The sequence below is a fragment of the Rana temporaria genome, chromosome 5 (assembly GCF_905171775.1).
Source record: "Rana temporaria chromosome 5, aRanTem1.1, whole genome shotgun sequence".
NCBI classification, from domain to species: domain Eukaryota; kingdom Metazoa; phylum Chordata; class Amphibia; order Anura; family Ranidae; genus Rana; species Rana temporaria.
The window spans coordinates 105,563,393-105,590,098 of record NC_053493.1 but is presented as its reverse complement, the minus strand read 5'-3'; the positions used below and the strand labels follow the sequence as shown (position 1 = coordinate 105,590,098).

The 26,706-nt window shown below is 39.5% G+C and overlaps 1 protein-coding gene across 1 annotated transcript in view; it reads right to left on the bottom strand.

The window, feature by feature from the left end:
* Positions 1-26,706, bottom strand: part of KCNH8 (potassium voltage-gated channel subfamily H member 8) — a 580,442-nt gene that overhangs the window by 181,101 nt on the left and 372,635 nt on the right. The window contains 2 exon segments of the mRNA XM_040352973.1: positions 16,530-16,770; positions 24,894-25,018. Coding sequence (XP_040208907.1) covers positions 16,530-16,770; positions 24,894-25,018 — 366 coding nt within the window.

The window sequence follows — 26,706 nt, the reverse complement described above, 5'->3', positions numbered from 1 at the left end:
GTACTTTTAAGAATTTTAATAAATAAATAAATAAAAAATAAAATAAAAAGTAAAATAAATAAGAACATTTTTTTTTAACGTGCCCCATTTCGACAAGCTCGCGATCAGAAGCGAACGCATACGTGAGTAGCGCCCGCATATGTAATCAGTGTTCAAACCACACATGTGAGGTATCGCTGCGATTGTTAGAGCAATAATTCTAGCATATTCATGTCATGGAAAAAAAATAAGTTTTTCTCAAGGTGATTCCTCTCAAGCCTGCCTTGCATACACACGTTCGTGAAAAAAATGCTCGAGCAAAGCGTGGTGACGTACAACACGTACAACAACACGTATGATGGGACTATAAAGGGGAAGTTTCATTCGAATGGCGCCACCCTTTGGGCTGCTTTTGCTGATTTAGTGTTACCGCGTGATAGTAAAAGTTTGGTGAGAGACGATTCGCGCTTTTCAGTCTACGTGCTTTTCAGTCTATTACAGCGTGTGCTATCTCCATTACAAACGCTAGTTTTACCAGAACGCTCATATCTTATAACTTGCTTCTGAGCATGCACGTCTTTTTCCCCCACGTTAAAGCGTACACACAACCATTTTTCACAACGTGAAAAAGAACGACGTGAAAAACAACGAGAAAAAATAGAGCAGGTTCTAAATTTTTAACAGGCATTTTTCTCATTGAGAAAATTGCTTTGGAGCATACACGTTTTTCACGACCAATTTAAAAAATAGCATTTTTCTCATCGTGAAAAACGGTTGTGTGAACGCAGCATAAGACTACAGCTCAAATACGGTGTGACATAAAGTATTGCAATGGCCACCATTTTATTCTCTAGGGTGTTAGAAAAAACATATATATAATGTTTTGGGATCAAAGTAATTTTCTAGCAAAAAAATCTGTTTTAAACCAGTAAAGACCAAATCTCAAAGCGAGGCTCTGTCCTTAAAGTGATTTTAAAGCTTTGTGTTTTTTTTAAATAACAAACATGTCACCACCACTGTGCAGTTCATTTTTCACAGAGTGGCCCGATCCTCCTCTTCTGGGGTAACCAGGCGGTGCTATTAGCTCTTTCCTGCCCTAGGAGAGGCGTTCATCCGGGGGGTTACCTTGCGGGCGCACTCCTGAGTCCAGCATTTCGGCGTCTAAAGATGCCGAATGTAGGACTCGGCCCCTCCCCCTGGCGCCCCACGTCATTGGATTTGATTGACAGTAGTGGGAGCCACTGGCTGTGCTGCTATTAATCTATCCAATCAAGAGTCGAAAACCCCAGGCAGAGAGATACAGTACATCTCCACCGAAGGATCAAAGGGGGTCAGGTGAGTAAATCGGGGGGCTAGGGGGGCCAGTCACTGTCAGAAGTTTTTTCACCTTAATGCATTAAGGTGAAAAAACACAAGGGTTTACAACCCCCTTAAGTGGTTAAAATGAGGAACATGCACTGCTCTTTTTACAGGCTATACTATTGCCCAGATTCACGTACAGCGGCGTATCTTTGTGCGGGCGTAACGTATACTATTTACGTTACGCCTCCGCAACTTTTACAGGCAAGTGCCATATTCTCAAACGAAAGTTGCGGCGGCGTAGCGTAAATAGGCCGGCGTAAGCCCGCCTAATTCAAATGTGGTAGATGTGGGCGTGTGTTATGTTAATTTTATGTGACCCCACGTAAATGATGCTATTTACGAACGGCGCATGCGCCGTCCGTGAAATTATCCCAGTGCGCATGCTCCGAATTAACCTGCAAGAAGCCAATGCTTTCGACGTGAACGTAAATGACGCCCAGCCCTATTCGCGAACGACTTATGCAAACGACGTAAACTTTTCAAAATTCGCCGCGGGAACGACGTCCATACTTAACATTGGTACGCCGCATGTACGCCTCATATATCAGGGGTAACTTTACGCCGGGAAAAGCCTAACGTAAACGGCGTATCTGTACTGCGTCGGCCGGGCTTACGTTCGTGAATTTGCGTATCTAGCTGATTTACATATTTCTAGGCCGTCGTCTCTCCTTTGAGAATCTGGGCCCATATATATATATATTGTTATTAAGCTTATTTTGCATTTTAATATACTATTGTTTGTCTATCTCCAGGACATTTTATCTTTAAAGAGACACTATCATCTTGTTCATACGGGGGGGAAAGTAATACTGTCTGTGCAATGGGAATCCCCCTAATACTCACCTTACTTAGAGCTCCCTTAGAGCTCTTTTGGTTCATGAAGCAAACAAGAATACCTGGAACTTCCGGTAAAGCAAGGACCTATGAGGGAGCACAGTTGAGGATAAATATATGGGAGTAAAAGAACCATGGACAAGGTGACTGTGTCTCTTTAAACTCTTTAAAAGCATTCTTCTTAAACTTTTTTTAACTACATACCTAAATTATGTTAACTATACGTAAGAACATTACAGCAAAAGATAAATATGTATTGAAATAATCTTTTCAGGAAAACACATTAACAAATAAATCTGATTTGAGTATAGCTGATATTTATAGATGTCAGTTGATATATTGATAATATTCTTTATTTTTAAAATTGTGTAATAAAATAGAAAATGGTATCCTTTTCCACTGATATTTTATATTATGTTTTTGCAAATCTACTACTTCATAATTAAGTGCACTTTATAACTGAGTACTAACATGTATAGGTAAAGCTGATACAGGGAATATCAGATTGCCTCTTGGGGATCAGGAAATATTGTTTTCCCCTGCTGTAGCAAATTAGATAATGCTTTGCTGATTTTTCGCATTCAGCCCTGTACACACGGCCGGGATTCTCGTCAGGGAAAAAACGTTTTTCCTGACGAGATTCCTGGCAAGATTTTCTTGCCGGCTGAATGTACAGACGTATGATTCAAAAGAACCGCTGTTCTTTTGAATGGCACGAACGCGGTGACGTCATCAACTACGATGAGCATGCGCTTGTCGCATTCGACGCCGTCGCCGCCATCTTGCTTCACCCTACCTATGCCTTCGAAGCTACCGCGCATGCGTCAAAGTCAATTCGAGCATGCATGGGTTTCCATGGAGGCAGGTAAGTATACAGATGCTTGGGTTTCTCATCAGGAAAACACTGCCAAGAATCACAACGAGAAAATAGAGAGCAGGTTCTCAATTTTTCTCGTCTAGATTCTGGGCAGTTTTCTCTACGAGAAACCTCAAAGCCTCGTACACACGCACGGTTTACTCGGCAAGAAATTTCTGCAGTTTTCTTGCAGAGGAAACCATGCATGTGTACGAGGCTTTCCTCTGGATCAACTGTGGGTATATGATTGGGTATATGGGATAGTATATATTTTTTTTCTCTTTTATTGTTTGAATTAAATGGACGTGTGTCTTTTTTCAACCTGACTACCTATGTAACTATATATTAACTAACTAACTAAGGGCCAGATTCTGATACATTTACGTTGCTCCACGGCAGCGTAACGTATCCCATTTACGTTACACCGCCGCAGGTTTACAGCGTAAGTGCCTGATTCACAAAGCTCTTACCTGTAAGCTTGCGGCGGTGTAACATAAATCCGATCGGCGCAAGGCCGCCTAATTCAAATGGGGCGGGCACCATTTAAATTAGGCGCGTTCCCGCGCCGAACATACTGCGCATGCTCCGTCAGGAAAATTACCCGACGTGCATTGCGCTAAATGACGTCGCACAGACGTCATTTGTTTAGACATTAACGTAAATGGCGTCCAGCGCCATTCACGGACGACTTACGCAAACAACGTGATTTTTTTAATTTCGAAGCGGGAACGACGGCCATACTTAACATGGCTTAGAACAACTAGGGCTCAGCCCTAATTTTACGATGCGTATCTCGACGGAAACAACGTAAAGTTAGAGCGACGGGTAACGCGGACGTTCGTTGATCGCCGTAACTAGTCATTTGCATATTCTACGCCGACCGCAATGGCCTCGCCACCTAGCAGCCGGCTTGGAATTGCATCCTTAAGATCCGACAGTGTAAGTCAATTACACCTGTCGGATCTTAGGGCTAGCTATGCGTAACTGATTCTATGAATCAGCCGCATAGTTAGGACGGGCGGATCACAGAGATATGACGGCGTATCAGGAGATACGCTGTCGTATCTCTTTTGTGAATCTGGCCCTAACTTACTAACTAGCTAACTAACTAACCAACTAAGGGCCAGATTCACAAATGAGATACGACGGCGTTTCTCCTGATACGCCGTCGTATCTCTGTTTCTATCTATGCGACTGATTCATAGAATCAGTTACGCATAGATATCCCTAAGATCCGACAGGTGTAATTGTTTTACACTGTCGGATCTTAGGATGCAGTACCACGGCCGCCGCTGGGGGGAGTTCGCGTCGTAAACCAGCGTCGGGTATGAAAATTAGGAGTTACGGCAGATCCACGATGGATTTTCGCGTTCGCTACGTCGCCGCTAGTCTAGTTTCCCGTCGCAAAGTTAGTCGTTTTTTTGGTGCCCTAACTTTAGTCAGCAAGCGTATTGCTGTCTAAAGTATGGCCGTCGCTCCCGCGTCGAAATTCAAAATTTAACGTCGTTTGCGTAAGCCGTCCGGGAATACGGAAGTACGCTACGCGTGTCGCTGTTCAAAAAAAAATGTCACGGCGCGCAAAGCACGGCGGGAGTTAAGAAACGGAGCATGCGGAGTAGGTCCGGCGCGGGAGCGCGCCTAATTTAAATGGCACACGCCCATTTAAATTGGCACGACTTGCGCCGGAGGCCGCCGGCGTAGTTTTCATCGCAAGTGCTTGGTGAATCAGGCACTTGCGATGTAAAATTGCGGCGGTGTAACGTATCTAGGATACGTTACGCCGCCGCGATTCTACGTGAATATGGCCCTAACTAACTAACAAGCACTGTAGGAATATCAGCCCTATAATCTCCCAGAATTCCAAAGTCCAGTAACTACTGTGAATTTCAAATAGATTCAGACATACTGGGGTGTTTAAATTAAAGACGTAGGAAGGCTTTTCTTTTTCAAAATGTAAACCTTAATTTTTGTATTACAAATTATTTTTTCTTTTTCTTTTTTTATTATTTGTTTTCCTTTATGTCTTCACAATGTTTTAAATTATTTTCAGCCTGTCACTTTACATGTTTTGAAACAAATTGTTATGAAATTATTTTTCTATGTGTAACAACAATAACTAGTTTTTCATATGACTCAGACAATTGCAGCTGAGTAAATACCTATTTCACTGTTTGTATTGTAAGCTAAATTGGGAGCTGTCATCAGTGAGTTCAGGTATCAAACAAAAAGAAAAGGTGCAACTTATTGTTTGCACATTGATGACAGCAGTCCAAACGATAAGGCAGAACACATGCAGCTTGAAGGATGAACAAACAGTGATGAAGCTTTATTTTGATATATTGATGAAAACAAAACAACATACAGTATATAGCCTTGATGGGTGGGTTTATATGATATATGGTATATGATGTTTTGTTTCACTTCACTGTTGTCCTGTGGAAGATAATCTTGTGCTCTGTCAAAACATCAAAACAAAATTTTGGCACTGTGTGTTCGCCTTTCAAGTCCTGTAAGTGCCACCCTAACTTTTGGAATATATATATATATATATATATAAATATATATATATATATATATATATATATACATATATATATATATACACACACAGTGCATTGAAAACGTATTCATACTCCTTGAAATTTTCCACATTTTGTCATGTTACAACCAAAAACATGTATTTTATTGGGATTATATGTGATAGACCAAAACAAAGTGACACATAATTGTGAAGTGGAAGGAAAATGATAAATGGTTTTCCATTTTTTTTACAAATAAATATCTAAAAAGTGTGGGGTGCATTTGCATTCAGCCCCTTTACTCTGATACCCCTAGCTAAAATCTAGTGGAACCCATTGCTTTTAGAAGTCACCTTATTAGTAAATATAGTCCACCGGTGTATAATTTAATCTCAGTAAAAATAAAACTGTTCTGTGAAGCCCTCACAGGTTTGTTAGGGAACCGTAGTGAACAAACAACATCATGAAGGCCAAGGAACAGTCCAGACAGTTTGCGGATAAAGTTGTGGAGAAGTTTAAAGTTGGGTTAGGTTATAAAAAATATCCCAAGCTTTGAAAATCTCACGGAGCACTATTCAAGCCATCATCCAAAAATGGAAAGAGGTACAACTGAAAACACACCAAGATATGGCCAACCACCTAAACTGACAGGCCAGGCAAGAGGAGCATTCATCAGAGAAGCAGCCAAAAGGCCCATGGAAGCTCTGGAGGGGCTGCAGAGATCGACAGCTGGTGGGAAAATCTGTCCACCGCACAGGTATTAGTCATGCATTCCATAAATATGGCCTTTATGGAAGAGTGGCAAAAAGAAAGCCATAGTTAACAAAAAGCCATAAGAAGTCCCATTTGCAGTTTGCGAGAAGCCATGTGGGGGACCCAGCAAACATGTGGAAAAAGTGCTCTGGTCAGATGAGACCAAAATTAAACTTTTTGGCCTAAAAGCAAAACACTATGTGTGGCAGAAAACTAACACTGCATATCAACCTGAACACACCATTCCCACCATAAAACATGGTTGTGTCATCATCATGTTAAGGGGATTCTTTTTCTCAGCAGGGACAGAGAAGCTGGTCAGAGTTGATGGGAAGATGAATGGAGCCAAATACAGGGCAATCTTAGACGAAAACCTGTTAGAGTTTGCAAAAGACTTGAGACTGGGGTGGAGGTTCACCTTCCAGCAGGACAATGATCCTAAACACACAACCAGAGCTACAATGGAATGGTTTAGATCAAAGCGTATTCATGTTTTAGAGTGGCCCGGTCCAGACCTAAATCCAATTGAGAATCTGTGGCAAGACTTGAAAATTGCTGTTCACAGATGCTCTCCATCCAATCTGACAGAGCTTGAGATATTTTGCAAAGAGGAAAGGCAATTTTTTTTAACTCTCTAGATGTGCATAGCCAGTAGAGACATACCCAAAAAGACTTACAGCTATAATTGCAGCAAAAAGGGGGTTACTTTTCACATATTTATTTGTAAAAAAATTATGAAAATCATTTATCATTTTCTTTCCATTCACAATTATGTACCACTTTGTGTTGATCTATCACATAAAATCCCAATAAAATACATTTATGTTTTTGGTTTTAACATGAAAAATCGTTGGAAAATTTCAAGGTGTATGAATACTTTTTCAATATACATATATTTGTTTAAATAGCTGAAAGCTAGCTAGCAAGCTATTTATTACCAAGTGATAAAATTGCTACCAAAATTTGAGAGGCTCTGCAGTAAGAAAATTTAAAACATTCTTGTGACTAGCATGAATCTCAGACACTAAATCTGGCCTTAGATGCCTCCTATTCGCTGTCGGTTCAGAAGGGACAGGCCAGATTTGATCCATCTATGGGCAGACTTGTTGTACCGAAGTTAATTGATTTATCGACTTTAGTACAGTCAGCCTGTCAGATTTTTTTCATGTAATCACTGCTGGTGACTATAACAGCAAGCAGTGGTCATTGTGTTCTGACAGCCACAAAGGCTCCCCATGCCATCACTCCTGCCCCCTCAGCCGGATACAAAATCCCTGTGAGAGGGATTCCCCCAGCAACACTGACTTTACATATGGGGGAATCATGTGATTTTCTTTCCTTCCACACATGGAAATAACATTGTATAATCTATTTTTACTTTTTGCTATAATAAATATCCCCCAAAAATATAAAAAAAAACATTTTTTTCCCTCAGTTTAGACCAATACGTATTCTTCTACATATTTTTGTTAAAAAAAAAAAATGGAAAAAAACGTTTATTGATCGGTTTGCGCAAAAGTTATAGCGTCTACAAAATAGGGGATTGTTTTATGGCATTTTTATTAATAATTTTGTTTTACTAGTAATTGTGATGATCAGCGATTTTTATTGTGACTGCGACATTAGGGCGGACACATCGGACACTTTTGAATTTTTTTCGAGACCATTGTCATTTTTACAGCGAACAGTGCTATAAAAATGTACTGATCACTGTGAAAATGACACTGGCAGTGAAGGGGACTAACACCTAGGTTGCGCTGTAGGGGTTAAGTGTGCCCTAGGGAGTGCTTCTTACTGTAGGGGGGATGGGCTGTGTGTGACAAGACAGTGATCACTGCTTCCGATTACAGGAAGATGTGATTACAGTCATTGTCACTAGACAGAGCCAGGAGATGCTTGTTACATCAGCTGCTCCCCGTTCTTCCTCGCCGTGAGACGATCGCGGATATCCCCATGGTGATCGAGTCCACAGGACCCGCGGTTGGGCTCACGGCGTGCTCTCCGGCCTTTGTCGCACGGGCATCGCCGGTGGCGTGCGTGCCTTCACAATGCCGCTTTTTTTAAAGGGGACGTACAGGTACGTCCTTTTGCCTAGGAGTGACATTCTGTCAACGTATAAGTGCGTGCGGCAGTCGGCAAATGGTTAAATCAGTATGTAGGTATTAGATATATATGATGAAAAAAACCTGAATATTGGTCTTTGAAGTAAATATGTGCTATGTTGCTTTGAACTATTTTATAATTGAACTATATTTTAAATTGTGTGTGATCTATTACATTTTAACTTGTCTTAGAAATGTTGCTGTACTATATGGTATTTTCCTTTCGTTCCAATAACAAAGGGAGATGGGTTTGTAGATTAGGACAGAAAAGGTTTTGTGACCTTGATGCTGTGCCTCACCCAGAAAAGCAATATTTGTGTCCACAAAAAAGGAAATAGCTTCTATGTAACACTTATATTGCACTATATATCTAACTGGATTACTTTCTTGGAAAATAGGCTGTGTCATTTCATCTATTTTATTTATGGCTTTATTTGTGTGAAGGTGTACTAAAATATAAGTTGTAAATAATATCGTTATTTTACAGAACATTATAAATGATCAAATACACACAGTATTCTAATAGTTGAATATATTTGTATATGCATATAGTTTAACATAGCACAAGCACAGTGCTATCCAACATTCTGATAATCCTATCCTATACAAATTATTGAGGAATGACATCAGATAAAAAATCCAATCTATATAACATTTCTATAGAACGAGGAGGGATGGCCACATTGGGAGATAAATTCTAAATTGTTGCCATATAGGTTTATATTACATGTTGTGTCATAATTACTTCATTGGATGTACTAGGTTTTGATTGGAATTAACTAGTGAATTGTAAACCCTATCTCCTCATTAGGGGGCCTGAGACAAGGGAAAATCCAAATCTAAGAAACACAGCAATAAGAGATCTGTGCTGCTCAGCATAAAGACTTATTGTTATCTTTTTAACCTCAGCATGATAAAGAAAAAGTGCTGAATGACTAGAAAGAAACTCCAACCTGCTGTAAAATCTCTCACTGCAATAATGAGCACTTTACAGTGTTCATGCTCTCTCTGCTGGTAATCGGTATTTGGCTTGATCATCATTTATAGCTGAATTGCCCTGGATTCAGTTTGAGCAGGGTTTGGTGAACTTCAAATAAGTTCAGTTCAGAATTAAACCCCTTTGAAATCAAAGGGAGCTGAATCTGTCAAATCAAAAATTGCAATTTTTGGGGATAATATGTGTAGCGGCCTGCTATTTTCTAGCCGGCGCTGCTTTAAATTTAGAGGGTTGTCTGAGAGTTAGTTGACTCAGACTGTGTTATTTTTCACTAAATTTGGGCCTCTTTTCCAGCCATGGCTGTACTGTGAGTGACCACTATTGTTGTCTGGGGTGCTGTTACTGCCCCAGGCTGAGGGTGGCAGCAGTCAGGTCAAGGTGTTTTGGGTGTTCCCCTTCAGCAGCCAATCAGAGGCAGTTGATCGTCCCGCTGTGCATGCTGGGGAGGAGTACTTAAGAGACAGACGTCACTAGTCTGGGGTCGTCGTCGATCCTGGGTCTGTCATCCCACCACCCCCGTGTGTGTCCCTCCTGGCCGAGGTGCGTGTTCAAGTGTTCCTGGCTCCAGGACCACATTGGTCCTGGTTGTGATCTACTAAGTAGGCCCGGTAGTCAGACAGGGTCTAAGCTTGCAGAGTGGTCCTGAGATGTCTGTCCCGAGGGAGGAAGCCACCCGATAAAGAACCTGTCTTGGAGAGCATCGAGCAAGAGGCTGGTATCTCAGGAGAGGCCTTGAACTTCATCAAAGGACGCACCATTACTGAAAGGCTGAATGATGGTCGCCTGTCAGTTCTAAAGTTCACAAGAAGTTATTCGGGAGAGATCCGGGTGCTTAATCCTGTGCTGAAAGGATTTTGGACCGAATGTGTCTCCATCTTTGGGAAGGTCTGTGGCAGAGAATTTACCAAGATTTCGTGTGACATCCTGGCTGCTAGGTTAGTGAGAGAGGCCTATCCAGGTGCACAATACCTGCTCTGGCTAGACTGGCGACGAAAGCTGCCTTGCTGGAAGCAGGAGTGTTTCCGAACAAATTTATACACCTGAACATATTCTCTATTACCCTTCCACCTCTTCAACTACTACTTTTATCCTTTTACCAAGTTGGGCAAATAAAGCAAAGAAAAAGAAGTCTAAATTGTGGACATTGAACTTTTTCTCAACTCTCATCTGATACCCTGGACAGCGAGGAAACATGCCTTGCAAAACAAACCAGCAGCTCTTTTGGGGGTAGTGCTACATATGTAAATGGTTGTAAAAAATACCAGGGGGGGAGGGACAGGGGAACATATACCAGTGCAACAAAAAAAATATAGAAAAATTCCTTTTGGCATGGAGCAGTGTTTTTTGTTTGTTTTAAGAGCACTAAAATTTACAAAAGAAAAATGGCAGGTTGCCATGGCTGCACAAATTGCCATAGCTGTACGTCAGTCTTTTTAGGAGCAATAGGAAGCATTTGTGTGCACCCGTATCGCTGGACCTGATGAGCATGGCTGGCAGCCGCGATGTCCACTGGCCACCCATGATCACTCCACAGAGAGCCAGAACGGATATCTATCAATGTAAAAAACAGATCCCCTTTCTGGGGAAGAGAGAGAGATCTACTGTTCATAGTGATCAGGAACAGCAATCTCTCTCCTCCTCCAGTCAGTCCACTCCCCCCACAGTTAGAAACACCTCCCTAGGGAACAGTAATCAGTGGTAAGTTTTAGCACTGTTCGCTGTATAAATGTCACTGTTGCCAAAAAAGTGTCAAAAGTGTCTGATCTGTCTGCCGCAATGTCGCAGTCCTACTAAAAATCGCAGATCGTCGCCATTGCTAGTAAAAAAATTAAAAATGAATTCCATAAATATATCCCCTATTTTGTAGACGCTATAATTTTAATATACGCTTATTGTGATTTTTTTCAACCAAAAATATGTAGAAGAATACATAGGCTTAAACTGCTGAAGAATTTTTTTTTTTATTTTTTTTTTTGTTTGGATACTTGTTATAGCAAAAAAGTAAAAAATAATGTAGCTCCTGTGTGCTATATTTTGACTCCTGTTCCAACAGGGAAGCATCACTTATTGTGACATTTTGCAGACAAGGGATTGAACTGAAAAACATTAAATTTGATATATATATATATATATATATATATATATATATATATATATATATATATATATATATATATATATACACAGTTGTGCTCATAAGTTTACATACCCAATCAGCTGTGTTTACTCTTTTTAAATCACAAACACAGCAGAAACTACCCAAATAACCCTGATCAAAAGTTTACATGCCCTGGTGATTTTGGTCTGATAACATGCACACAAGTTGATACAAAGGGGTTTGAATGGCTAATAAAGGTAACCATCCTCACCTGTGATCTGTTTGCTTGTAATTAGTGTGTGTGTATATAAAAGGACAACAAGTTCTCTGGACTCCTCACAGACCCTTGCATCTTTCATCCAGTGCTGCACTGACGTTTCTGGATTCTGAGTCATGGGGAAAGCATAAGAATTGTCAGATCTGCGGGGAAAAAGGTAGTTGAACTGTATAAAACAGGAAAGGGATATAAAAAGATATCCAAGGAATTGAGAATGCCAATCATCAGTGTTCAAACTCTAATCAAGAAGTGAAAAATGAGGGGTTCTTTTGAAACCAAACCGTGGTCAGGTAGACCAACTAAAATTTCAGCCACAATTGCCAGGGACATTTTGAGGATGCAAAGAAAAACCCACAAAAAACATGTGGTGTGGCTGTTTCAAGATGCACAATAAGAAGGCACTTGAAGAAAGATGGGGTGCATGGTCGAGTCTTCAGAATGAAAGTCATTACTACGCAAATGCCACAAAGTATCCGACTTACAATATGCCAAACAACACAGAATCAAGCCTCAAACCTTCTGGCACAAAGTCATTTGGAGTGATAAGACCAAAATTGAGCCAACAAGGCCTATGATGAAAGGTACACCATTACTACTGTGAAACACGGAGGTGGATTGCTGATGTTTTGGGGATATGTGAGCTACAAAGGCACAGGAAATTTGGTTAAAATTGATGGCAAGATGAATGCAGTATGTTATAAAATAATACTGGAGGAACATTTGCATTCATTAGCCATGAAGCTGCGTATGGGACATACGTTTACATTCCAACATGACAATGGTCCAAAACACAAAGCCAAGTCGACCTGTCACTGGCTACAGCAGAATAAAGTAAAGGTTCTGGAGTGGCCATCTCAGTCTCCTGACCTCAATATCATTTAGCCACTCTGGGGAGATCTCAAACATGCATTTAATGCAAGACAGCCCAAGAATTTACAGGAACTGGAGGCTTTTTGCCAAGAGGAATGGGTAGCTTTACCATCTGAGAAGATAAAGAGCCTCATCCACAAATACCACAAAAGACTTCAAGCTGTCATTGATGTTAAAAGGAGCAATACACAGTATTAATAACTGGGGTATGTAAACTTTTGATCAGGGTCATTTCGGTAGTTTCTGTTGTCATTATGATTTAAAAAGAGTAAACACAGTTGATTGATAATAAATGGCGTTAGCCAAACACTAACCATGAAAGAAAAGTTTTTGTGTTATTCATATTCTCTGAAAAATGGCCAAGAAATCATACATTTTGCCAGGGTATGTAAACTTATGAGCACAACTGTATATATACACAGTATGGCCCGGATTCACATGCCTTGGTGCATATTTATGCCGGCGTAGTCGTAGACCAATTGAATGATCAAACTTATTCAGTACAAATAGCCTGTCAGATTTCCTTATTTTTTTCATTTGATCACTGCCGGCAGTGTTCATTACTTTTCAGTAAGTATAACCACAGCTTGTTGCACTTAATGTGAGTTCCCCGGGGCTCCTGCATGGTGTGTTCACCCTGTTTAGCTCCGCCTCAATACGTTTTTTTGTCACAACAATTCTTATAAAAGTTTTTTTTACTTTTCACCGAGGGTTTTGATCAAAATTGGGTGTATGCAGAATGAAGCCCTCATTTACAGGTTATCTTTAATTCCTTTAATATTCTTTGTTTGAGATGTGTTCACTACACTGTAGTTTAGTGTATAGAGGGAGTGCTTTTGAATACTTATACACAGAGCTTTTTTTCTCAGAAAATAGGTGCAGGAACTCAACCACGACCCCATTCAAATTTCACAAACAGTAGAAGGGTCCTAAAGGGGCATTAAATACCAGGATTGCACTACATACAGAGTGTAGAGTTCAGGGGGTTACACACAGAGTGCAGAGCTGTCACTTGTAAACACAGAAACCAGACTTCTGTGTTTACAAGTGATTGTGGTGAGCAGGCACCAAAGGGTCTGAGCCAGAGGTGGTGGAACTGAGTTCCCTCAAGTTCCCCCTGAAAAAAAGCCCTGCTTATACAGAATATAGCACTGTACCCATTGGAATATAACAATTCTAGCTGAAAACATGAACATGAATTGTTTTGATTTTATTTAGAAAAAAGTATTTTTCAACAAGTATAGAATATACCTATTGACCTTCCAAAAATGCAGTGTCCTTGTCACTTCAAGTGAACTGAAAATAAAACACGCACCCTAATTCACAAATACCACAACTAATTTCTTGTGTGAACTACTGGTCCTATTCATTCAACGTGTAATGGAGATGAGCAAGGTTAGACCTGTTTGTCTCTAGCCACTTTATATCACATCTTTTGATCCTGTCCTCATATTTCAGTCTTCTTCATCTTATACTGCTCTAGAAATGAATTTGCAATTCCCTGGTCCCAGAACACCAGGGTGTCTTAAATGACTTAAATGACACATGAATGTATCATGTTTCATTTGATATTTTATTAGGCCAGGAAGGCAAAACTCAACAAAATGGAAGGCAACCTGATGTGTACTTATACCATAAGATTGGTCTTACTTGGAAAACATTGATACATTAGAACCTGCAGGGATGTGCTAAACCCATGCACCAAACCCACCATGACCTAAAACTTAGCTTGTGTTAGACAACTATGTAAAACACATAAATGGACATACATGGAAGTCACAGAGAACTGCCAGGTGTGTGACCTAACCTAACTGGTTAAGACCCGGACCATTATGCAGGTTAAGGACCCGGCCTATTTTTGCGATTCGGCACTGCGTTGCTATAACTGACAATTGTGCGGTCGTGCGACGTGGCTCCCAAACAAAATTGGTGTCCTTTTTTTCCCACACATAGAGCTTTTTTTTGGTGGTATTTGATCACCTCTGCGGTTTTTAGTTTTTGCGCTATAAACAAAAATAGAGTGACAATTTAACAAAAATGCAATATTTTTTAATTTTTGCTACAATAAATATCCCCAAAAAATATATAAAAAAACTTTTTTCCTCAGTTTAGGCCGATACGTATTCTTCTACATATTTTTGGTCGAAAAAATCACAATAAGCGCTTATTGATTGGTTTGCGCAAAGTTATAGCATTTACAAAATAGGGGATAGTTTTATGGTGTTTTTATTATTAATTTTTTTTTGCTACTTATGGCGGCGATCAGTGATTTTTGTAGTGACTGCGACATTATGGCAGACACATCGGACACTTTTGACACATTTTTGGGACCATTGTCATTTTCACAGCGAAAAGTGCTATAAAAATGCACTGTTACTGTCATTGTGAAAATGACAAAGGCAGTGAAGGGGTTAACTAGGGGGGCACTGTAGGGGTTAAGTGTGACCTCATGTGTGTTTCTTACTGTAGGGGGCGTGGCTGGACATGTGACGTCACTGATTGTCGTTCCCTATGACAGGGAACAGACGATCACTGACACAGCCACAGAGAAAAACGGGGAAGGTTTGTTTACACTCACCTCTCCCCATTCTTCAGCTCCTGTGACTGGATCGCAGAACGCCAGCGGCGATCGGGGCCTGCGGGTCCCGTGGACGCGGTCACGGAGCTTCGGACCAGCTCGGGAGCGCGCCTCCGGCGGCGCGCTTGCGACCCATGGCTGGGTTCTTAAAGGGGACGTACATGCTGTTTGTTGATATGTTTTGTTTAGCTCTGTTAAGGTTCCAAAAACGTTACAATCTCTGGCTAGACTCCCCCATGATGTCATATTCAGACCTGTCTACTCTAGACGCTAACACCTAATCCTTTTTGCATCTAAAATACTGCATGGCCTTAATGTGATACTAAAGGAGGGAGGGAGGAAGCCATTGTGAGTTGTTCAATTTAGTATGGATGACCTAGGCTACTTATTTGTTTTTGTTTTTTTAACTTTTTTTTTCTTCTTTTTCCTGTACTCTGTGTTTTTTTTCTATCTATTTGATGTGCAGCCTGTATGACTACTATGAGTCCTTCAATATAAAAATGGAAAATAAGTAGGACAGGAAATGTTTTATTTGCAGAATCAGCATGTAAAAATAAAAGTAAAAACCCAAAAAGTAATGCACCTACCCCATCTGAAGACTGGTAATCTCCAATATATTGATTTTTTGTTTTTAAATATGCTTTAAAGTATCTCTATCATATAAGGCAAGATCGCTGTTATGGGGTTCTGGTGACACAACAGGAAATTAGGGTGATTCACTCCAATGGGGAAGAAGATATTAATACAAAGTTGACAGAGCCTCAAACTCTCCTCCACACTTATTGATGTAGGCTGCAACGTCTGATGCATTCTCAATCTTCAGTCAGCAGAGAGCTGGTGACTATAATTCACTGGCTCCGTGCTCTTCCCCTCCAGCGTTTACTGGAGCACTGGATTGTTGAGGGGTGAGAGTGGCAGGCTCAGGCTCTCATGGGCGCGCTGAGAGGCTGAGCCAGCTGTTGGTTCAGGCATTTGGGTGGATCTTGACATTAAAGTGGGGATCTCTCCAGAGTCTGGACTGGCTGAGTGACATCAGCCAACAGCAGGGTGAATACATGTTACAGGAGTGCACTCCTGTGATCTCCAGGAGAAGTAGGGCCAAAGATCTTTGGTCCTACTTCTCCTTTAAATGTTTTTAAGTGCTAAATGCATATTGGAATACTGGATTTAGAGTGCATGATCTAAGTTTAGGAATGTTGGAAACAAATTTTTATACTACAGGGAAAATTTCAATTTACATATCACATTATTTATACACAAAAAATAGTGTTAGAAAACAGATGACCAAACAGCAGCAATCTTACCTATAATAAAAAGGATTTCCACGGAAATATCACTAACAGTTGTGCTTCTTGTTGATGACAGGTCATCATTGTCCACAAAGGATACATTGTAAGGTACAGTAACAGCAACATAAAACGTTGCTAATAATATTAGCCAGTCCCAGGCTGCTTTGAAGGTACTAAAATGTAAAATGACAAACTTTGTTTTTTTTGCATCTGAAACCTTATATTCAGGAATTGCTGGTTTATCTACAAAAACGTTCTGTAAAACAAACAAAAATACATTTTATTAAAGTAATTATCTTGTAGTTTCATAGCTCAACAAGGACCTGGTCCCTTTTAGAATATGCTGTACCGCAATACCGCAATACATTTTGGGCACATTATTAAATTTGCACATGTATATAACCAAGTATGTACATTGCCTTGAAAAAGTATTCATACTTCTTGACATTTCCCACATTGTGTCATGTTACAACCAAAAACGTAAATGTATTTTATTAGGAATTTATGTGATAGACCAACACAAAGTGGCACATAATTGTGAATGTTTTTCAAAATTGCTTGCTAATAAATATGTGAAAAGTGTGGCATGCATTTGTATTCAGCCCAATATTTTGTAGAACCACCTTTCACTGCAATTACAACTGCAAGTTTTTTTGGATATGTCTCTACCAGCTTTTCACTTCTAGAGAGTAAAATTTTTGCCCATTCGTCTTTGCAAAATAACTCAAGCTCTGTCAGATTGGATGGGGAGCATATGTAAACAGCAATTTTCAAGTCTTGCTACAGATTCCCAATTGTATTTGGGTCTGGAATTTGACTGGGCCATTCAAACACATGAATATGCTTTCATTTAAACCATTCCATTGTAACTTTGGCTGTATATTTAGGGCCATTGTCCTGCTGGAAGGTAAACCCCAGTCTCAAGTCTTTTTCAGACTCTAACATGTTATCTTCTAAGATTGCCCTGTTTTTGGCTCCATCCATCTTTCCATCAACTCCGACCAGCTTCCCAGTCCCTGCTGAAGAAAAGCATCCCCACAACATGATGCTGCCACACCATGTTTTACGGTGGGGATGGTGTGTTCAGGGTGATGTGCAGTGTTACGTTTTCCATCACACGTTTTGTTTTTAGGCCAAAAAGTTCAATTTTGATCTCATCTGACTAGAACACCTTCTTCCCGTTTGCTGTGCCCCCCACAAGGCTTCTCGCAAATTGCAAATGGGGCCTCTTATGGCTTTCTTTCAACAATAGCTTTCTTCTTGCCACTCTTCCATAATGGCCAGATTTGTGGAGTGCACAACTAATAGTTGTCCTGTGGACAGATTCTCCCACCTGAGCTGTGAATCTCTGCAGCTCCTCCAGAGTTACCATGGGCCTCTTAGCTGCTTCTCTAGTTAATGCTCTCCTTGCCAATCAGTTTAGGTGGAAGGCTATGTCTTGGTAGGTTTGCAGTTGTGCTATACTCTTTCCATTTTAAGATGATGGATTTAACAGTGCTCCTTGAGATGTTCAAAGTTTGGGATATATTTTTTGTATAACCTAACCCTTCTTTAACCTTCTCCACAACTTTATTCCTGACCTATCTGGTGTGTTCCTTGGCCTTCATGATTGTTTACTAAGGCTCTCTAACACATTGTTGAGGGCTTCACAGAACAGCTGTATTTATACTGAGATTAAATTATACACATATGGACTATATTTACTAATTAGGTGACTTCTGAAGACAATTGGTTCCACTAGGGGTTTTAGAGTAAAGGGGGCTAAATAAAACGCACCCCACACTTTTGTTATGTTTGTAAACAATTTGGAAAACCGTTTATCATTTTTCTTCTACTTCACAATTGTGTGCCACTTTGTGTTGGTCTATCACATAAAATCCCAATAAAATACATTTACGTTTTTGGTTGTAACAAGACAAAAAGTGGAACATTTCAAGCACTGTATACTATTTTTAAGTATTTTTTTTCCAATTAAATATTTTCCTGACTTTTCATTGAAGCTTGGGCCTACAGTATGATATCTATTTTAGACCCCTTTCATACTGAGGCAGTTTTCAGGCATTTTAGCACTGTAAATAGCGCCTAAAAACTACCCCCCATTCTCTGCAATGGGTGCTTTTACACGTTTGGAAATAAAATTATGTTTATGTTTTCTATACAGCTCATAGGGAGTGAAAAGGACCCTGCATCAGATCAGCAGGTATTTTCTTTACATAATGAAAATGTTAAAAAAAACACACGAATGTGGCCATCACATCTAAGGATTAGTAAGCTGCATTATATTACATTTTTGTTTTGGGAGTTTAGATATAGTTTAAACTACTAATGTGGCTCAGACTCTACTCATAACCCTGCTTAACATCACTTAACTTTTACAAAATGTCATTCTTTTTTTTCCGTGGGTTAAAAATATATTTTATATTCAGTGTTTGCAGTATTTTTTATTTTAACCTAATTTGGCATTTTATAATACTTTTATATCAGGGATATCCTATTTAAGGGTTGCTAAATCTAAGCAGAGCCCTCTTAACCTTCTTGTATTTTATTGTAACTGTACTGTCTCCTTTTTATATTCTAAAGCACTGTGTAAACTGTTGGCGCTGTATACATCCTGTATAATAATAATAATAATAATAATAATAATAATAATAATAATAATTGCTGCATGTTGATATCTCCTTTATCACTTTAAATCTTAGTCATTTTTCACAACTAGTTTTGGATGGAATATGGAAAGTTACAATTTATGCTAGGTTTTTCTAGCTTTCTGTAACCCCAATAGGAGATTTTCTCTTCTATCCCTGTGACGGGCTAACAAAGAAAAGGCGGATTGGGCTGTCACCAGAGAGAGAAATGTACAGACAGCAGAAGCAGATCTAAGCCCTCTTCAATCAACAGAAATGTATTTTTGTTTTTGTCTGTATCCCCATTTGAGAGGTTTCCATCTATGCCAATAGGAACAAAGATAGCAAGAAAAAAAATCCTACCTAGGTTCTAACTCTTTCTCACTCTAAATTCAATCTAAATTGAATTGCAATGTTTTGGCTAGTGTTGGACTTGCATCAAGTCAACTGAAACGAATATGTTGTAAATCTAACAGGAAAAAAATCACTTTAAAGTGCACGTAAACTTGTAATATTTTACAATGCACATGAGTGCTTTGCTTAACTCTGCATTGTCACTTTAAAAACATAATTCACGACTTGATGCTGTTGCAACAGGTGTATTGGCTGCCCTGTGTATGCTACCTGCTGAATGGGAGCACAAAGTAGATATCTTGGAAAGAATAGCAGTGGGATTTTTGTGATTATGGTGTATGTTTATCAAACAGAGAAGAGCCGAGATCCTGATGATCACGGCTGATCTTTCAGGTTTACCAGTTTATGAAGCTGAGATGAGGAGTGGAGAACATGTTTTTCACTTCTTATCACACGATTCTCCAGCTCAGAGGCAGAGAATATGGGTGAGAAGCTGCTGTGATGTGAGGAAGAAGGCTTCTTTTTTTTTCCTAATATCAGCAAGCTTAACCACTTAAGACCCGGACCTTTAGGCAGGTAAAGGACCCGGCCAGTTTTTGCGATTCAGCACTGCGTCGCTTTAACTGACAATTGCGCGGTCGTGCGACGTGGCTCCCAAACAAAATTGGCTTCCTTTTTTTCCCACAAATAGAGCTTTCTTTTGGTGGTATTTGATCACCTCTGCGGTTTTTATTTTTTGCGCTATAAACAAAAATAGAGCGACAATTTTGAAAAAAATTCAATATTTTTTACTTTTTGCTATAATAAATATCCCCAAAAATATATAAACATTTATTTTTCCCTCAGTTTAGGCCGATACGTATTCTTCTACCTATTTTTGGTAAAAAAAATCGCCATAAGCATTTATCGATTGGTTTGCGCAAAATTTATAGCGTTTACAAAATAGGGGATAGTTTTATTTCATTTTTATAAAAAAATGTTTTACTAGTAATGGCGGCGATCAGTGTTTTTTTCGTCACTGCGACAATATAGTGGACACATCGGACAATTTTGACACATTTTTGGGACCATTGTCATTTTCACAGCAAACAATGCATTACAAATGCATTGTTTACTGTGAAAATGACAATTGCAGTTTGGGAGTTAACCACTAGGGGACGCTTAAGGGGTTAAGTGTGACCTCATCTGTGTTTCTAACTATAGAGGGGCGGGGCTGGACATGTGATGTCATTGATCGTGTTTCCCTATATTAGGGAACACACGATCAATGTCAGCGCCACAGTGAAGAACGGAGAAGATGTGTTTACACACAGCTCTCCTCGTTCTTCAGCTCTGGGGACCGATCGCGGGACTCCAGCGGCGATCGGGTCCACTGGTCCCATGGCCGCGTTCAGGGAGCTTCGGACCGGGTCCCGGGTGCCCGCCTGCGACCCACGGCTGGGCACTTAAAGAGGATGTACAGGTACGTGCTTGTGCCCAGCCGTGCCATTCTGCCGACGTATATCTGCAGGAGGCGGTCCTTAAGTGGTTAAAGATTGATATAAATAGTAACTATACATGTTTATGTGCGTATATATGTGTTTCATATCTATATATACAAACACAGTACAAACACACACATACACAGTATAGTTATAATGTATTTTCTTTTGGGACCCATTCACATCTGAGCAATGCAGAATTGTTGGCAGAATTGCGCAATTCTTGCCACAATTCCAAATTGCTGTAAAATTCAGTCAAAATGCGCAATGAGTTTTTGGGTGCCATTCATTGTTAATGGCACCCAAATTGTTAATGCAGTTATCAGACATGCATTTTGCTATACATTTTGTCATTTGACAAATACACTACCAACTTGCCCAAATGTGCATTGAAAAAATGCACAATGCTCCATGCCCAAAAAATATTTCAATTTGGCTTTTTGGGCCTTTTTTATGTGCATTTTGGTATGGTTTTTGATGCAATTTTTGCTGCTTTTTTCAACAAACATTTTGGCTTGTTTTTTAAATTGCATTTAAGAACTTTTTTATGTTCATTTTGGTGCTTTTTTAACATTCATTTTGACTCATTTGTTACCTGCGTTTTGGTGTGCATGCCAGAAACACATGCATGATATGCTTTAATGCCATTAATTGTTAATGGAATCCAAAAAGTGGCCAGCAAATGTGCTATTTGCCAAAATATGCATAAAAAGCAAATCAAAATGCACGTTAAAAAAATGTCAATGTGCTCTAAAGGGCCAAAATGTGTGTTTAAAAAAGTGCCAAAATGCACAATAAAAAAAGACCCCAGCCAGATGCGTGTAAAAAAAATACGGCATGTTAAAAAAAATACAAAATGCGCATAAATAATGCCAAAATTAACAATTAAAAAGGGCCAAAACACACATTTAAAGAGTGTGCCAAAATGTGTGTAAAAAAAACTGTGAGTTAAAAAAAGCGCTTAATATTTTCATGTAATAACACGCTCTTTCTAACTTTGGGTTCACTTTTAATACTCAGCTGCTCTGTAATCACACAGGTGTCTCAAAAGATCACAGGCAGCCCTCCCTCTTCTACTCAGATCTCAGGTGTTCTCAGAGGAAAAACTTCTCCTCTTATTTCCTTCTGAGAACAAATGTTCTCCGCTTCATAAACAGAGTGCCAGAGGAGAACATTTTTCTCTGAGAACTGCTGAGAACTGAAATTAGATAAATGATCAATGTTTGATAAATGTACACCTATCTGTTAAACATCCATCTGTACAAACCCTGAGGCCTCGTACACACGACCGAGAAACTCGACGGCCGAAACACATCGTTTTGCTCGTCGAGTTCCTTGTGAAGCCGTCGAGAAACTAGACAAACCAATTTTCTCCATTCCCGTCAAGGAAATAGAGAACATGCTCTCTTTTTGGCTCGTCGAGTTTCTCGACAGTTTCCTCGACGAAAATGTACACACGACCGGTTTCCTCTGCAAAAAAATATCTCCTAGCAAGTTTCTTGCTGTTTTTTGCTGAGAAACTCGGTCGTGTTTCACACTGAAACATTTTTACAGCGTTTTAGCGTTAAAAATAGCGCTATTAAAATGCTCATAAAACGCTCTCCATGCATCTCAATGGACCCTTTCACACTGAGTCCTGCAAGCAGCATCTTTGGAGCAGCTTTTGGGCGCTGAAAAAAGCACTCCAAAAATGCCCCTCCCCATTGAAATGAATTGAAAGCGCTGTAAAAACGCCTTACCCTTTCACACTGAGGCATTGCACTGGTGGGGCGTTGAGAAAAGTCCTGCAAGCAGCATCTTTGGAGCAGCTTTTGGGCGCTGAAAAAATTGCTCCAAAGACGCCCCTCTCCATTGAAATGAATTGAAAGCGCTGTAAAAACGCCTTGCCCTATCACACTGAGGCACTGCAAAAACACCCTAAAACATTAGGGTCTTAGCAGGGCTTTACCAGCACATTGGGATTGCAGATGAGGCTTTGCTCAAATAACGCTCGAAAAACGCTTGAATAACGCTCGAAAAAGCTTAAATAACGATCGAAAAACGCTCGAATAACGCTCGAAAAAGCTCAAAAAACGCCCCAGTGTGAAAGAGGCCTTATGGTGGTTATGCACAGTGATCTAAGTACAATCACCTATAAAATATTGTACAATGTAACACACATGGTATTATTCTAAACTTTACAACAGAACATATAATCTATCAGTCATCTAAATTATCAATTAAATATTGTGCTTAAATGTCCTATATTATGATTCTCTATATTATGATTCATTGATACTCATGAAGCACAGTGAGTTAGTGGTTAGTATTCTTGCCTTGTACTACATAAAACCCTGGTGTGAGTCTTGGCCAGGATGATATCTGCATGGAGTTTGCATGTTCATCCTGTGCTTGCACGCATTTCGTCTGGGCACCCCATTTTTTTTCCATATGCCAAAGACTTGCTGGTAGATGATTTTGTTCCTGCCTAAACTGGCTCTTGTATTTGTGTGCATGCATGTGAGATGGAGACCTAGGGCCAGATTCACGAATAATTACGGCGGCGTAACGTATCCCCTTTACGTTACGCCACCGCAAGTTTTCGGTGTAAGTGCTTGATTCACAAAGCACTTGCCTGTAAACTTGCGGCGGCGTAGCGTAAAGCCGTCCGGCGCAAGCCCGCCTAATTCAAATGGGGCGTGTACCATTTAAATTAGGCGCGTTCCTGCACCGAACGTTCTGCGCATGCTCCGTTAGGAAATTTCCCGCCGTGCTTTGCGCGAAATTACGGCGCCCCGACGTGTTTTTTGAACGGCGACGTGCGTAACGTACTTTCGTATTCCCGGACGTCTTACGCAAAAAAAATAAAAATTTGAAATTCAACGCGGGAACGACGGCCATACTTTAACGTGAAACAGCTAATTTGCATACCCAACGCTGGAAAACTACGCAAACTACACCCAGCGGCCGAAGGCGTACGAAGCCGTACGCCTGTCGGATCTATGCCAAAAGCCGTTGTATCTTGGTTTGAGGATTCCAAATCAAGATACGATGCGGCATATTTTAAAATACCCCGGCATATCAGTAGATACGCTGGCGTATTTCTGCTGTGAATCTGGCCCCTTAGTCCTTAAAGGCTGGGACTGCATAAACTATTAGTGCTATATAAATGCCTGTAATACATGATTTAGGCCTCATGTACACGGCTGCTGGTAAACGGAAGTTTAGGAGCAGTTGGGCATTTTTTTCAACTGCTCCTGAACTCTCCTCTATGTTATCTTATCAGTACATGTACAGAGGGTCATTTACAGTAGTTTCTAGGCAGTTGAGTTGTTTATTTATGTTAAAGGATTAATTTAATGATTATATTGATACATGTGTGGTCATCTTTATAGTAATAGGAACCTCATGATGTTTCTTCACCCACACACTTTTTTTAACTTAGTTATTACTTATCATTATTAAAATTCAATGGCAAGCAATGACTCAAAAAAAAAACATTCAGTATTATATTAAACATCTTAAATGTATTTTTTAATATTCAATATAAATATAGTGATTATCTAGTGTTCTTAATTGTACTAGAATTACTTATATTTCTGTGCAGCATGTTGGGTTCTTTATTTTTATAGAGCTAACACAAGCACTTTTAAACAAAATACACATGCATAAAGATAAAAACACACCCTGTTTAAAACTGTTGTAGATAGAATAGTAACAATACCATTAGCACCCAGTGGGTAAAGTAATGTGTTATTAAAAATCACAGGCATTAGGGCAAATATTAATGAAAATTAAGACTATTGGTAGTATAGTAAATATATACATTTAAAGATCTTGGTTTGTGTACATATGTTTCTTATAGATAATATTTAGACTTAGCATTATTAGTGAGCACTTTATAATTTCATGCCACACATACACACATATGGCATTCTTACTTTATTAAGCTTTAATTTTCCCTTTTCTCTCCTTTGTAGGTGACCAGAGATGTGATAAAGAACAGCCCGACTCCGTCTCCTTGCTGCCTCAAAATGGGACCCTGCTTTTCCTTTTCTGTATTTTTCTGTGGAACAAAAGTAACAAGCAATTAGATATCACCACATGCAATTTTAACCTTTCAGGGATGTACTTCTATGGCACTTTTTAGAATGTAATAAAATATAACGACAGACTTCAATGCTTTTCCCCGTTGTGAACAAAACATTCAAGCTGGAATATCAAGAAAGCAGACAGGATTTCTTTGAGAGGACTTTGACCATTGAAAATGAAGAAACATTGTGGCATTACAGTTGCATTTTCCATATCACTAAGAGCAATCATCTGTATGTCTAGAGGAGTAGTAAATGTAGTAATAAATGTAAAGTATTGGGGATTTTATTTAAAACTTTTGTTCCTAATATATAGGTAAAAAATATGTAAATACAAATTCTGTTTTTACAAAAACTGATTCACTGGACTCGTGTTTTTAGTTGCAGTTTGATGGCTTGTAGAAGAAAGGTTCTTGGTTGAGGTACAGTATATAAAAAAATTATTCAACAATCAATGTTGACAGTAAATCATACATGTGCTAAATCACAGACATTTACCAAAAGTTCAACAGAATATATGGTACTAGTATTGTTTCTGGAACAAATGAATCGGTAGTGTACCTTCATCATCAGAAGTTTTGTGCTGCCTGAGCACCATTAGTACTGTAATTGTATTACTAGACACTACATTTCTTCTGAAATGAATTTTTTGCACATATGCTAACTGATTCATTGATAACGATTATCCAAACCATGAATTGTTAATACACTCTAGGCAAACCATTCCCCCATTCAAAATAGCCAATGACAATTATAAGTTTTAACCCTGAATTAAATTAAGTATGCTCCCTGTAGCTTCTACGTAAAACAGACAGCCATCGCTAGAACCTTTTTTCCCCCTACTACTTCAAGATTATACACACAGAATTGCCAAGCAAACTTAGCTGACATTGTGCTACCTCAACTGCTTTATTACAAGGCTGTACAATTAATAAGAAAACAATACATTTTAAGGCTTGCCTAGGTCATCATCTTTTATATTTTGGCAAATAATTGTGTAATATATTGTATTTGTGGGGCTAGAAAAATTATAAACTCTTGAATAAAGTTTTAAATTCATTTAATAATAAGTATCAAAAAATATTATACATAAAACGAAAAAAATGTATTTGAAAAGGATGTATCCAATTACATACAGGGGCAACATTAAGAGCTCTGGTGTACAAATTTGTAATATATGATGTTCACATATATATATCCACATCTCACAATGCCCCAGGGGATCCGTATGTGTCGGCTAAAAGGTTAACCACATCCAGATAAAAACAAATAAAAAACAGACTACCAGCGGCGGCTCACGCGAAACCAACTGGAGTGTGATGACGTCAGAGTCCTTAGCTCCACCCGATGCTGTGTTTCTCCCTACAAGGCGTCCACTGGGAAAGGAGGCTGGTAGTCTGTTTTTTATTCGTTTTTACCTGGATGTCAGTAAACCGTTTATTTTAATAAAGGGTAACTTTTTGATATACTGCACCATGAAGTTTTCCTCTTTTTTTCATTTATAATATGCCCAAACCTGCTCATTGAACACCTTTACCTATCACTATCCCGGGAGGAGATTGTGTATGTGTCCTGGGATAAAGATCCAGCTGATACAAAGGGTTGCTTGGTATCCCATGGAGAGGTGAAAAAGTTTGCTAAGGAAGGATTTTCTGCTGTGGAT